This window comes from Struthio camelus, chromosome 2 (genome assembly GCF_040807025.1).
Source record: "Struthio camelus isolate bStrCam1 chromosome 2, bStrCam1.hap1, whole genome shotgun sequence".
NCBI lineage: Eukaryota > Metazoa > Chordata > Aves > Struthioniformes > Struthionidae > Struthio > Struthio camelus.
In genome coordinates, this window is record NC_090943.1 from 106527370 (window position 1) to 106541177 (window position 13808).

Sequence of the window (13808 nt, forward strand, 5' to 3'; positions counted from 1 at the left end):
CCCAAACTGGCTATTCATGTGATACAGTTGCCAAAATAAGTAAAATTTATGTGCATTACTAATTGAATTTAAGAGTGAATATAAGTGGACTTTAATGTATCCAGAGTGGTGAAATATTCATATGCAGCAATGTTAAAAAGCAGTTGTAGTGGTTACTGCTGCCCACATTGCTTAACTTTAGAAACCTACAAAGTTTGCAGTGCTTTTAGCTTACGGTTTTTAAACATCCTTACCAGATAATATGAAGCTTGTGGTTTGGGGGTGGGGACATGTTTTGATTTGGAGTATTTTTGAGTGAATATTATGTGCTTCAAGATCAAAAATGGGGAAAGCTTTTTTTTTTTTTTTTTTCTTCTAGTAGTGATATATTTTCATTTGGTGATTGGCATTAATTTTGGCAGATGCTCAAATACCAAAGTAGGAGTGGATTTACTGATAGATACTTACCTATAAATAGAAGTGCATTGAACATGTTAGATATTCCAAAAGAAGGTAGTGATTAAAAGAGTGGCATTAGCATTGTAAGGGCAAGTTCCATCATCCAGAATTATTGTAAGATTATAAAATACTACCGATTAAATATTAAGGACCACAGCTGGGAAGTGTTAGCATAAAGAAGGGACTGGTGCTGTATACAGATCTTCTCCAATGTGTTTGGGAGTGCACAGCTGCAGCTGCAACATCTCCTCAAACTAATCATAACCACTATCTTATGATAGTCAGATTTCCAGTAAAGCAAAACGTAATTAAAAAAACAGTTAAACACTATCAGTATAATTTCATTGCTTGCAAACTGATTGATCATTGCAACTGATCATTGCTTGCAAAACTGATTGATCATTTCAATATGAGCTGCTTTATGCAAGATGCTGCATTATGTAAAAGACCTATTGTTTCACTTGTAGATAATTCATGTAAGTGTTAAATGACAGTTTCTGATTCAAATAACGTGTAATTTGTACTTTAGAAAATGATTTGTTGTGTTATTGACTGAACTTGTAGTGTTATGAACCATTGTTGCCCAAGAGCATGATAGATGAATAAAATTTGGTGTATAATACTAACAGATTAGGTAGAGTTGTTTTTTGAGGTGCGGAAGTAAGAAATGTGGCAAACCAGCACCTCAGTATCCATTTTTTGAAGGGCAGTTAACTTTGTTAAAAAGAAAGGCACATTTATTGAATGAATCAGTGGTATGATGCACACAGGTTTGAAACGTCTGTGGCTGGACAGTCTATGGTTTATATACAAACACACACAGAGATATATGTAAGTGCCATTCATAGACTGTACACATTACTCATTATTACTAACACATGGTGGAGTGTTTACTGAAGGAGGAGAGGATATTTTAAAAGCTTATTTTGGAATATTGTCTCAGAGGAATGTTATAAAAAGAGCAGTCGGTTTGTTAATGATTTGGGACACAGGTTAAAAATGACTTCTGGAGCCTCCTATAAAGTACCTAGTCTATCTCATGCCTGAGGAGAATTAGATGCCTTGGATTATTACTGAAGTCAGCCAGACGCTGAATGGCAGGACCCTTGATGTCAGTACCCCTGGAGGAAGCATGGCAGGATCGAGGGCAACACTGCGCTGCACTGCTGTTCCCCTTCCCAGAGTCTGTCTCCAGCAATCCCTTCCTGAAGGCCGATGCCGACAAACTTGCAGAAGAGCTGCCTAGCCTGGACCCTGCAGTGACGTGTTTGGGATGGAGATTGGTTTCCTCTCTTCTGAAGGGATTCAGACCTTCATTTCCCACTCCCAGCAGCGTACTGTGACGTTAAAGGCTGTAGGACAAGATTGCTGGTTCCCTTCCTTTGTGGAGTCGTGCCTGTGATCAGTAGGAGTGACAATTTTCCTTGAGCCTTAAGAAAAGCAAACAAAGAGGATCCTGGCTGTGTGGTTACAGCAGCCACAGTGGGTGAGATGAAGGATGTGAGTTCTGGTTCCCACTCTGCGCAGGGATCATTTTGTGTGAATCGTATATCGTATGATATAATGACTGAATAGGAGTTTATAAATGAACTCTTGAGTGGGGAACAAAGTCTAATTGTCCAGTATCCTACTGTGCCCCAGTAAAGCGCAACTTGGTAAAGATTGTGCACACTTTTGCCCTCCCTTTACAGGGAATCCCAGTTTATCTGGCTTCGGGGATTTGTTGTTTGTTTGTTTGTTTTTTAATGTCTATTGTCAGTATGCAAATAGAATCAGCAAAAGGTACTACTTCCTCCATTTCCCTACCACCACCGTGTTCCAGCTATACTTTCTAGAAATATGAATTTGAATATCCTTAGGCAGTCGGAATCTCCTGTGCCATTTTGATCCATTCTTCTGCTATGACAAGAATGAGGTCATGCAGTCTCTTAAATACAGTGGTCACATGGTTCATGTCTATCTCAAAGCGATTAGGTTTTCTACTCTCCTCTAGTTTTTGCAGACACTTGTTCTGATGTTCAGAACAAGCATTCTGACTCTCAGTTGAGATTTATACATGGGCAGTGTATATATTTTTTTTCCTTCTGTCAGCATTGTCATTTAGCTTTATTTTTCTTAGGATTCACGTTTCATGGCCTTTAAATCTTACCCTTGAATAATAGGCTCTTATTCCTCTCATCACCCTCACATCTGTTCTAGTAAAAAATTCATGTAGTTAAATGTGGCTGTCCAGAATTGCATGCAGTATTCATTTGAGGTTATATCAGTGGCTTGTATGATGACGTTAATTCTTCCCTATCTTGACTGGAAATAATCTCTCGTGATACGACATAGGAAATAAACTCTCTTGATACAATGTAGGTCTGTATTTGTCTTGTCTTTTTCTTTGCCAGATCATGTTGATGACTCATATATGAGTTACCCTGTGATCCACTCAGACTGATCTTTCCCCTCAATACCTTCTAAAATGATCCCTGGTTTCCCACATCCTGTGTGAGTATGCTAATCACAAGCTTATTATTTAATGGCATGAGTGACCACCCACTACGTCTGTTTTAAAAAAAAAAAAAAAAAATTACCGTTCTTTCCACTTTGTCTTGTGATAAGCCTGAGCCTGATAGTTAGCATTTTATGTCTCTGAGAAAGTCTACTGAAATAAGACCTGGAACGGCAGATAAATACCTCACTATTGTATTTTGATGAGGTTTTGGTGTAAAATGGTGTGAAGCTGCTTAACCATGGAGTACTTAGGACTGGAGTACTATTTTGTGTGACTGATGGCAGAACTTGAAGTCCTTAAAGAACTCTTAAAATAAGAAAGGAGGTTTCTGTTGCGATTACAAACCCCAAAATTAGATGGTAGCTGAGAAGGGTTTGCAGAATTACAACTTTGGATTTAAATTTCTACTATCTACCTAAGCTTCTCCAGTAGGCTGTAAGTAATTTTTTGCATATTGGCCTTAACTTATCTCTTGCATCCTCACTATCTTTGCATCTTGTCTGGCCTAATAAGACCTTCTTTTGGTTGAGGGCTGTGGGAACTATCACAATTTTAATGATTATACTTGATACATTTTATTTTAACAGCATTCACTTATGTCCCCACAGCTCAGAAGCGTAACTTGATCAAGAAGAAAATATTCTTGTGACAAGTGCAGTGAATACTATCTTTTAAGATTCCTTAACTTTAATAATATAATGGGAAAGGCAGAATAGGCTTTGAGGTGTATTTTAGTGTTCAGCTTTGAAAGCAAATAAGCTGCTCATCTTGTTTTTCTTACTCTTTTGAATTTACCCTGTTACTGTGTCACATTGCAATATTTGTTGGGATTTTTTTGTTTGTTTATTTTGGTCCACTGAATAAAATACAGCTATGACATGAATGCTGAACTACTTTGGAAGACTATCCTGAAGAAACTAGTTTTTGACCTGACACGGTCCTTTGTCTTGCTTTTAACATGAAATAATTGCTCCAATTTTCTTTTTAATGGAAGGAAAGGAATTAATTCTGACTTTTGTACATTTTGTACATTCTCATGTTTAAATAGAAATTTTTTTCCTGGGGCTGTCATTGTTCTCTTCAGTAGTTATTTAGTAATGAGTGTTTCTATATTGTTTTTTTACAAAGTCTGTATAAAGATTGGGAAAGCTACAGTAGTACATGGAATTAAGATTTAAATAAAACTGGGCGATGCACTAAAGTTAAAGCACATTAGAAGAAGCCCGCAATTACAAAAATTGTAGCAGGGTGATATAAAGACTTAAGTGGTTTCTCATGCAGATTTCAGTAGCACAATTGCTGCTGTTACTCATTAATTTAAAATTCCAAAATGTGACAACTCATAGCATAGTGGCTGTAACCTGCTGAGCCTCACACCTAAACAAATCGAGGTCAATATACCTAGACTAAAATTCCCTTTGAAAAGGAGATAAATTTGTTTATTTTGCAGATATATTATTGCCTTTCCCATTTACAGTTGACCTTAACAATAAGTATTTTCTGCTTCTCTGTTCAGAAGGGAATGTAGGCTACCTATACCATTAAGGGAGAAAATCCCAAGCTGTTGTAATAATATCTGCGTTGCCAGGCTGGTATTCACGAGCTCAAAAAAAATTGCTTCCCTCCAGCTTTGAAGCCACTGTGTTCTCAAATTAGTTTATTGATTTAGAAGTAGAGGAATTTGCAAGTCCTTACTTAAACTTTATGAGGTACCTGTCGCTCGCAACATACGTAGCAAACCTTTTCAAGCTGGAGAGTCTTGTTTGTGTGTGTGCTAATAGGCTGCAAGATAATAACAGTAACCTGTTAGAAAGTAAAATGATTTTTTTTTTTTTACTACCTTGTTACATGTGTTAAGCACATTCACAGGCTAAAAAATGTGAGGACTAAGCTTCCGTAAAGTCGCTTAAAAAGAAATTGTTTTCAGAGCATAATTTCATGCCTGAATGCTCAGGCAATCGGGCTAAAAAAAGAGAAGGCAAAAAGAGGGGAAGAGCATAACATATGGAGTGAGGACTATGAGCATATTGTTAAGGATGCAGTTCTTGTTAGAAGAAGAAAAACTGGATTTTGTGCGTCCTTGGCAGTGGATTTATGAGCAGGAAGAGACCTGGCTTTACAGCAGTAGATTTAGACTAGAGAGTCAACTTGGAGTATGGTGAAAAGTCAGAGCCTTTTGTGATAGCTATTTTTATGCCAAATATAATAGAGGAGCATTTGTAGAAAACCCACCTCTTGGTTGATAAGTTTACATTATGGATGGACTACATATGAAGTCAGAACAGAGAGAAAGGTGGGGCAGAAAGAGAGGAGGTTTTTTGTTTTGTTCTTTTGGGGGAGGTGAGCTATTTACATGAGAAGGAGGTAGGGTTAAATGTTTTGTCACAGCAAAGTTAACGGTGTCTGGAGAGGGTGAATCATCTTTGTGTCCCATCTGTCAGTCCGTTGAATACGAAAAGATAAGAGCCAGAAAAGATAAGAGCCAGCGTACGGTGCCTTTGATTCATGTGCATTTAGAACTGCAGGTGGGTGTTTTGTCATCAGTCACTGCAGTGTGTTAATGAAATGCTGATCATCAAAGTGGCTGCCTTCCTTAGGAAGCCTTAGGTGACCTTCCTCACTTAGAACGGGAGGATATACCGTTCACCATTTGGAGAGGACTTCTTATTTTTCTCAGATTGGAGAACAGAAAAAAAATGTGAGTCTTCAAATATATCTTGTTCTTGTTTTCATAGTATCTTGTTCACTGTTATGTGAAAATAGATGCTGGGTAGGTATCCTTTGATCTCGGAGGACCTTAATCTGAAAAACTCAAAGTGTCTAAGTAACAAATAATGGTGCTTGTCTGTCTGGTTTCGTCATTGCTCTCTGCCTTTTACCGTGCAGTACTGGAAAATTATTACTTTGGCCTGAAATTCTTCATGAGTTAAAAAGAATGAAATTCAGTTCCTTCTTTCTTTTTCCTGATTAATGTTACATTTACATTATGTATTCCTGTGTTCTGTTTTTTTTTGTTTGTTTATTTTTTATATTTTAGCATTTATGACGAGTTTATGCCTTTTAGTTATGACTTACTGAAGCTAAGAGGTGAAGCGCACCTCTGCAGAGGTATAATCTGGAAGGAGAGAGGGTATTTCAGGCACAATGGTGGTGGAAGGTGACAGTCTTAGTCTACTATATAATTTTATAATTTACAGGAGGCGGTTATGATGTGTAACATTTCATTTTGGAACAGGCTAAAATGATGTGTGTATTAGGCTACGTGGTCCTCTCTGCCCTGGTTCGTGAGGTTCAAGTGCCTCACTGAGGGCGCAGGGGAGGGACGTACAGGGAAACTCTCTTCTTATCAAGCATCTGAGGTGTAGCTGCTGTGGCACAAAGGAGGACACAGTCATTGGCAGTATGACTGGAAGGTGGGATGGTGTGGTGGTGGGGCTCAGGTGTGCAGGGGTCACCCCATGTTACCCTGGAGCTCTGGGAACGATTGCTAGCTTCCCTGTCAAATGTATTGTCCTCGCTCTTAAAGTAGAGATAATTCTTTCTGACCCTCCAGATTGTCACATAGTACTCCATGAATCTTGATGTTTTGAAGACAAACAGTGACCATGTGGTTAATACAATCTGATCATAATTGTTCAAGATTCGTGTTTGTATCAGGGAGTAACACATGGATATCAGTGTGTGCTAAAGTACATTAAAAGGATATTTATCTGTTCAAGAAGGGAAGCAGAAAAGCTCTGTTGAAAGACTTATTGTTAAGATCATTTCTTTTTTTTTTCCTAATGAGGAGGATGAGGCTGACAGTGTTTCAGAAAAGGGAGTGGAGTGGATTGCAGAAAGAAGAGAAAAGCAAGAGAAGTCTAAGTTACAGGATGTGTATGTTTTCACTGTTTCATTTTAATTTTTTGTTATAGATTATTATCTGTAATCAAGTTCGGACTGTTCTTAGCTGTACTGTGGTGAGATCCCTGAAAATTACAATCTTTAAAAAAAAAAAAAAAAGTGATATCTTTCTTGTTGGAGACAGATAGACAGGAAAAAAGTGAACAAAGCAGTTGGAAAAGATGTTAAAAAAAATTCTTGGGTCCTGTCTGCTGTGGCTAACCCATGACACTTTGAAGAAATAGCTTGCAACAGTGGTCTTTGCCAGCATATCATCTACCCTAGTGGTATAGCCTTTCTGCTGTGTCATAATGTTTGAATGAAGTTATGCTGATTGATGAATGATTTTTGGTATCCTTTGCGATGAGACATGAGATGTAACTAAACTACTGAGCAAGCACTAGGGAGTACAGATACCTCTCTACTTCTTGTATAAAGAGCATTTCAGATCTGCAGCCATCTCTTTGAAGGGTAGTATTTTACGTATCGGTTCCTTGCTTTACTAGAGCTAAGGAACAAGCAGTTGTCTGTAAACATGAAAATTATTGTAATATCTAGATAGCCCAAGAAGGGCAAGTTTCTATTACGGAAGGCACTGTATAAGCATAACTAAATGCATGTATCAGTAGTGAACTCCTGGTGGCTTTTCCAATTAAAAAATTATAGTTGCCGCTGAAGTCTTGGCACATGCCTGACATGTTGTGCACATGACTGACATATAATGTGTTATATCTGGAATAACGTGTTTTTATTTTAGAAAGGGTTGCTCAGAGAAATACTGTTGTGTAAGGCAAAAGCAAAATATGGTGTGATCTACCAAATATTACACACTTTCATGGTAATAAAAAATTAAATTTAGATTAAATTATAATGCTTTAAATGCCTTAGAAGTTTCAGCATTATTTTAATAAATAATTTAACAGTTTAATTAGGAGGGCAGGATTCCTAGGGAGGAATTTACCCATGAGGCAGGTTACCTTTATTACGTGGCTGATTGCATCTGTCACTGCAGTATCTGACTGTGGCTACTGGTGGAATTAGTGGCAGGTCACTCACCTGATCCATCCAAAGATTCTTCTTTGATACGTTACGGTAGCAAATTACTACAAGGAGGGAATTCTGAATAAACAGTTTACATGTGCCCAGTGTCTTGATCGGTTATGAAAGAAGGCTGAAGTGCAAGCTTTCCTTCCAAAGATGCGTATCGCTAGAAAGCTTAAAAAACACTCGGGCGTTTCCAGCTAGGTGCCAGCCAGTGCTAGGAAATATTTCAGCTTGTTTCCCAGGAAGCTATATCACCTGGACCTGAGGCTGGAAAAAAATTTTCTTTGTAAGTCACTTTGCTGGGTAAGTTTGTAATTGGGAGCCACTGTTAGAAGGCTGCCAAAAATTAAACCGAATTTGCGCATTTCTTAAAGGTAATTTAACTCTTTTTGTGTTAACTGATGTAATCAGGATATAGTAACAAATATAATTTTTATTTGGAAAAAAGTATTCATTCATTTAGCAGGAAAAGTTTTAAGTAAGTTCCTCAAATGTTTTTATTTTCTGTGGCAACTCTTCCCATGAAGAAGGCCATAAGCACTTGGTAAGTGTATCTAGCATTGTAGCTCCACACCATTAGTCACCAACATCAGTCTGTGCTGAACCCATATTCCTAGACCAGGTAATAATTGTGATCTGATACTTGTAAATATGTAAGTACTTGCATACCTTTATTATGAGTAGTTCTGTTGACTCAGGCACTTAAGTGTGTGGGAGGAGGTAGGATCGAACTCTTCTTTTACATAACTAAATTGCTCTCTGAGGATAATACTTAACAATCCATTTGCAGCATCCTGTGATTTAGGCTTAGTAGGTTATGAATTTTAAAACTAGGTAACCATTAATGTTCAGTAAAGGTTCTCTAGGTATATTGGCCTCTTATAATTCCTGAATTAGTTCTCACTGTAAACTAGCTCCTGGGTTGAAATTTATTGTTTGTATTTAGAACATCATAATTTTTCTATATTCTATTAGATACTATAGGAGGAAAACAGACACTGTTTAGTGTCTGAGGATTCCTAGTATTAAGCTTTTCTCAGGGTCCGTTCAGGGAGTAAGAAAATTCCATTTTGCAGTAAAAACTGCATAACCTGAAAAAAGTAATACCATTACCTTTCTTGCTATGTTCAAAAACTTTAAAGTAACAATTTTCCGCCTTTCATTAAGGCTTCTAATTAGCTTTTAAATCATAATGTAAACCTTTTTACAGGATTGCGTGGGGAGGGGAGGGGGAGATGATTCGATCCTCTTTTTTAACTACAAATATCCATTTAATTTCAACAGCTGGACTGCAATGGGATAAAAAGTTCACATATGTTTACAGCCTCCTGTTTTTAGTCAGCTGTTCAGTTAGAGAGAATTGAGGTGGTTTTTTTGTTTTTTTTTTTTTTTTTGATCAGATAACAGGGAAAGGTTTCTCTCCTTGGGTAGGTGACTGTGTGTTGGGGGGGGGGCTGTCCCCGCCTCCCTTCCTCCCTTGTTGTTTGGAATATGGCTTTCGTGAGGAGAGTGGAAAAGAGAGCTTGGCCTAGCTTCCATCAGGTTACTTGTTAGACTGACTCTGTAAGGCAAATAAGTTGATTGGAGAGGACACTTTATTTCCCCAGGTAGAATCCCTGGGCTGCTCTGGAATCCCTTAAAACTGTGTAGGATAGCTTGGGTTATTTCTGTGTCAGTGTTTGCTTGGGCAGTGCCAAGGTTTTGGCAGCCAAGATGATTCAGCTTGTTGCTCTGTTGCGGAATAGTGCTGAGACTGGAGTAGCTGCTGGCAGAGTTTCGCAGTGGCTATGTACACCTTGGTGGTGTGATTCGTTAAGTTCCTGCAAAAGGGTTGCTGGGTTGCAGAAGCATTTTCAGCTGGGCCTTCAGTGCTATTAAATCAGCTTATTCACTGGGATTGTCATTTCCTGTGCCTGTAGGACAGTTTCACTGTGCTGAAAGCAGCAGGTTTGACAGGGAATTTTACAGGCAAACTAGTGTGGTATTGGGATCATTGCAGATCTACTTTGTGACTTAAGCTCACATGTTGAATCTTTTATCTCACAGGAAATATGAAGCCTTTTGAGTTTCATCAGGAAGGTTTAGGACAAACACTGTTGGTGCGGTCATAAGATTGACCTCATGCTCAGGCCTGTTTTGGAATCTTATTGTTAAATGTGATTCATGTCCGATTCAGTGAAGGGTGCTGCAGTTCTACAGTACTTCCAGAATAGTTTTGTTTCCTCATTATTTTGGAGCTTCATGACTGTTTTTGTGGCGGTTTATCTGTGCTAAAGCATGTATGGATTCCTATGCAAACAAGAATATTGGTCAGCTGAATGACGTTTGTTAATGACTGCTAGAAGCAGCTTCTTGAATATAGACATAGCTTCTTAGCCTGGCAACCTATATGTTATGAAGGTACTAAAAAGAAAATACAAATCTTCCCTGTCAGATTTTTTAAATAGTTGGCTGTGTGTTCCTACAAAGATTATGCAATGAGTAATCCTACTGAAGTGACTCAACTCACTGCATACCGATAAGAACATGTATGAACTGTGCAGAGTGTGGTCGTCTTAGAACAGTAAGCATTATAATCAGTTTTTAAGTCTTAGCAGCAGCTGGTACTTGCCTCCTGAAGTGAAAATGACCCGTGTTCTCTGTTTTTAATCAAGTAAGGAGGACTTCTGCATAAGTGTAAAGAGAAAAATTAGGACTTCCTGTCTGTTGCTCTGAATTATTTTAATGTTTATATGCCCTGTGTATGCATATGTCAGATATCTGCAGAATACTTTGCACTCTGAATTTCTACTTTTATGTCACTTCTGATTTCTTGAAAGTGTTTTCATCTAAAGAGTTAACTTAAAGTTTTTTTCCATTTAAGACGTAGCATGAAGAATTCCATAGCTTCTAGAAGCAACTGGATTGTTGCTTTTGTCCCTTTGGTGAAAAGTAGCTTTAACTCTATGCGAGGAATTTGTAGCGAGCACCTACAGCAAATTTATCATCTTGTGTTTAAACATCTGCATTCATTTATGCATGGAAAAGATGAAGTAAAATCTGGTTGTATTAGTGTTTAGTTTCTAGATGCTATGTGAGAATAAGAAGGGTAGATCGTGTGAATTTTGACCATATGCTGTCCCTATGACACATTCAAAACAATAAAGGAAACAGGAGTGCAGATTTATGGGCTTAATCAAATACCGTTAGTTTTCAGCTTTTTAGTCTGTTCGTATAGAAAAACCTAATACTCAGCCTGTATGTGGGTGAACTGACCATACTCCTAAACTTCTGAACAATGTTGTGGTTTTCCTCTTTTCCTTTCTCCAAGCATTTTTTTTTTAAATTGTATTCCATATGTATTTTATTAGCCTTAGCTGGCTTTCAATGTGCCATTTTATGCGGTTTTTTTTTGTTGTTGTTGCTTTGCTTTGTTTGTGCAGATATTTGAAAAGAAAATCAGCCTTATCATTTGCAGCTGTCTAGGTTGTGACATAACGGAAGTGTTTTGTTTATTGTTTTTGTTTTCACTGGCTAACAGGTAATTTTAAACATTTATCTGGGGTAGTTTCACATTGTGGTACAAAATCATTGTCTTTGATATCTTTTTCCACTGGTAATGCAGAATTGGGATTCTGCCATGCTCGGTGTTTCTCAGTATTTCATGGGAACATAGTGGTTGTTCCCAAAGCTTTACTCTGAAGAAACCGAGGAGAGAGAGGTGAGGCAGGGCAGTGATGAGAGTATTAGTTTGCAAGTGTTGTATTAGCTCCATAGTCTGTTTTCTTAAATGTATATGGTAGTTTAAGTTTTGCTAGTTCTTGTTTCTGTATATGACTGGAAAAGGGACACTTGGAACATGATGTCCTTAGATTCCTATCTGGATGTTTCCTATAGCTTTGTATTGCATTTGATATTTTGTTTATGTTGCCAAGTAGACAATGTCAGAGCTGAGCTGCCATGCATCTCTTTGTAGAGGAAAGGCCAGTTTGAGCTAGTTCAGCTCTGAAATGCAGTATATGTGCATTTATTTGTATCTTTCATGATAATTTTCATAGTTTCAGGAAAACATGAATTGTTTGTGCTGATTCTTTCTGATGGTTAACAATTTTAAAGAATATGTATATTTTCTTTTTCTAATCTTTTATAGGATGGCTAGCCCTGTTTAAAGAAATCTGTTATTCCAATTTGCTAATTAACACTGCCTTCTGTAAGCTTAATGAATGGTTTTTCATTTTTCCTTTGTGAGACATCAGAAGTGCATATCAGTGGGGAATTAACAGATACAATGGCATATGTCAGTCAATTTTAGAGTGAATGGAGTTCAGTGAATGGTAGATTGGATGCTGTAGCACCTCATTCCTTTGAAACTTTGTAATCTGAGGAAAAATTAAATAGCTCTATTAGTCTCTCCAAAAGTTCAGTTCAGAGACATGATAGGGTTGCTTTTGATAAGGCACACATTTCTGTGATGGAAGATCGTAAGTAACCGAAGTTTCTATCCTTAGGAGTATCCTTTGGTCCACAAATCCACCCGTGTACCTGTTTTCCACTGAGTGTAGCTAGTGAACAGGCTAGAGTTCACGCATTTTCTACAAGAGTAAAGGTCTGTTGTCCTTTTCTCCCAAATCTTTGCTTATGATTGTGCCTAACGAAATAACTTAACTGTCTGATAGTGAGAGGGTTGTGCAAAGGTCTCTGACACAAAAGCTTTTATAACGCTATGTTTATAACATTGTTGCAGAGTTATGAAATACCACTGTTAGCCCCAGAAACTGAACTTCCTAACTGAAAGTTCAGTCTGTAATTCTGAGAGGAAAATGTCCACCTGATGCTTCTTTTTGTGTGTAGTTTTAAGTTTCAGGGCTTTAAATGCTTCCTTACATTGAATTTAAATCTGCTGAAGGCAACGGCTCTGTATAAGATATTATAAAAACATGCTTCTATGAGAAGAAATATGTAGCATAGTCAGAAGTGTCAACCAAAAGCTGAAATTTGAGTATTGTGGTTTAACCTTCATGAGCTCAGTTAAAGCTGAGATACAACAGGATGAGCCAGAAAATACAAAGAAAGGGTTGACACTCCATTCTTACGCAGCTTGTCATGAAGGTGTGTGCTGTAAAGAATACGTCCATTCTCACCTCCACAGCAAATTGCTAGCAGTTCAGCGTGGGGTTTGGAGGGTAATTGCTGTTTATATAATGGCAAATGTGAATTCTAAAGAATTTATTTGATCTTTTGTAAAAGTCTGTAGATAGAGATCAGTTGATAGATATTTCATTTTTTTGATATTTTAAACATAACATTGGAAGAGATGACCTCTACTAATTTCTACTGCTGTCTTGGCTTATGTGCAGATTTCCCATTAAACACTTTTTTCCTTCTTTGTTTCTGTATTTTTTTCATTTTTAGAAGAAGGAAAACTTTCTGGTGTTTCTTAGATTTGCAAAACAGACCAGATAAGCATTTTTTTTACTTACAGTTTTTGAAGATCTTACCTTGAACTGTAAATATTCTAACTGTACAAGAGCTGTCTTTTTGTTCTGTCAGATAAAATTTAATTTGTATTTCAGTATAAAGGTGTCAGTATGAGTTCAAAAAAATGCTATTTTGGCTTTATTTTTCAGAATTTGAAGTTCTGGTGATCTGTCATGGGGAACCATGTAGGAAAGCGAGAACATAGCACTGAGAAGCCAGCCAAGGTAAGAGTAGAAAATACAAGCCACAAGGCTATTTCAGAAATACCTACGTTATCAAATACATATTATGTAGTATGTAAATGTATGTATTTACAAGATTACTTTCACCATTACTGTTCTACAGTTGTCATTATAATATACTTTAAGGGGAGATGGTTCTGTATGGGATATAGCCAAACTAGGATTTTGCTGTGCTGGATTTAATGAGATGTGCTGTTTTCATGCTTCAGATGTGTATCTGATAAGAAATCTGATAAGAAGCCTCC

At 37.4% G+C, this 13808-nt stretch overlaps 1 protein-coding gene across 6 annotated transcripts in view; it reads left to right on the forward strand.

The window, feature by feature from the left end:
- The window catches only part of MBP (myelin basic protein), a 125904-nt gene that overhangs the window by 13852 nt on the left and 98244 nt on the right, over positions 1-13808 (forward strand). For 4 of the 6 annotated variants that reach the window (XM_068932021.1, XM_068932022.1, XM_068932026.1 and 1 more), the window contains exon 2: positions 13471-13545. In XM_068932021.1, the coding sequence (XP_068788122.1) occupies positions 13495-13545 (51 nt within the window). In that variant the 5' untranslated portion in view covers positions 13471-13494. Of the gene's footprint in view, positions 1-5535; positions 5637-12431; positions 12450-13470; positions 13546-13808 lie in introns of those variants that run through there. The other 2 variants (XM_068932024.1, XM_068932025.1) reach the window with 2 other exon arrangements.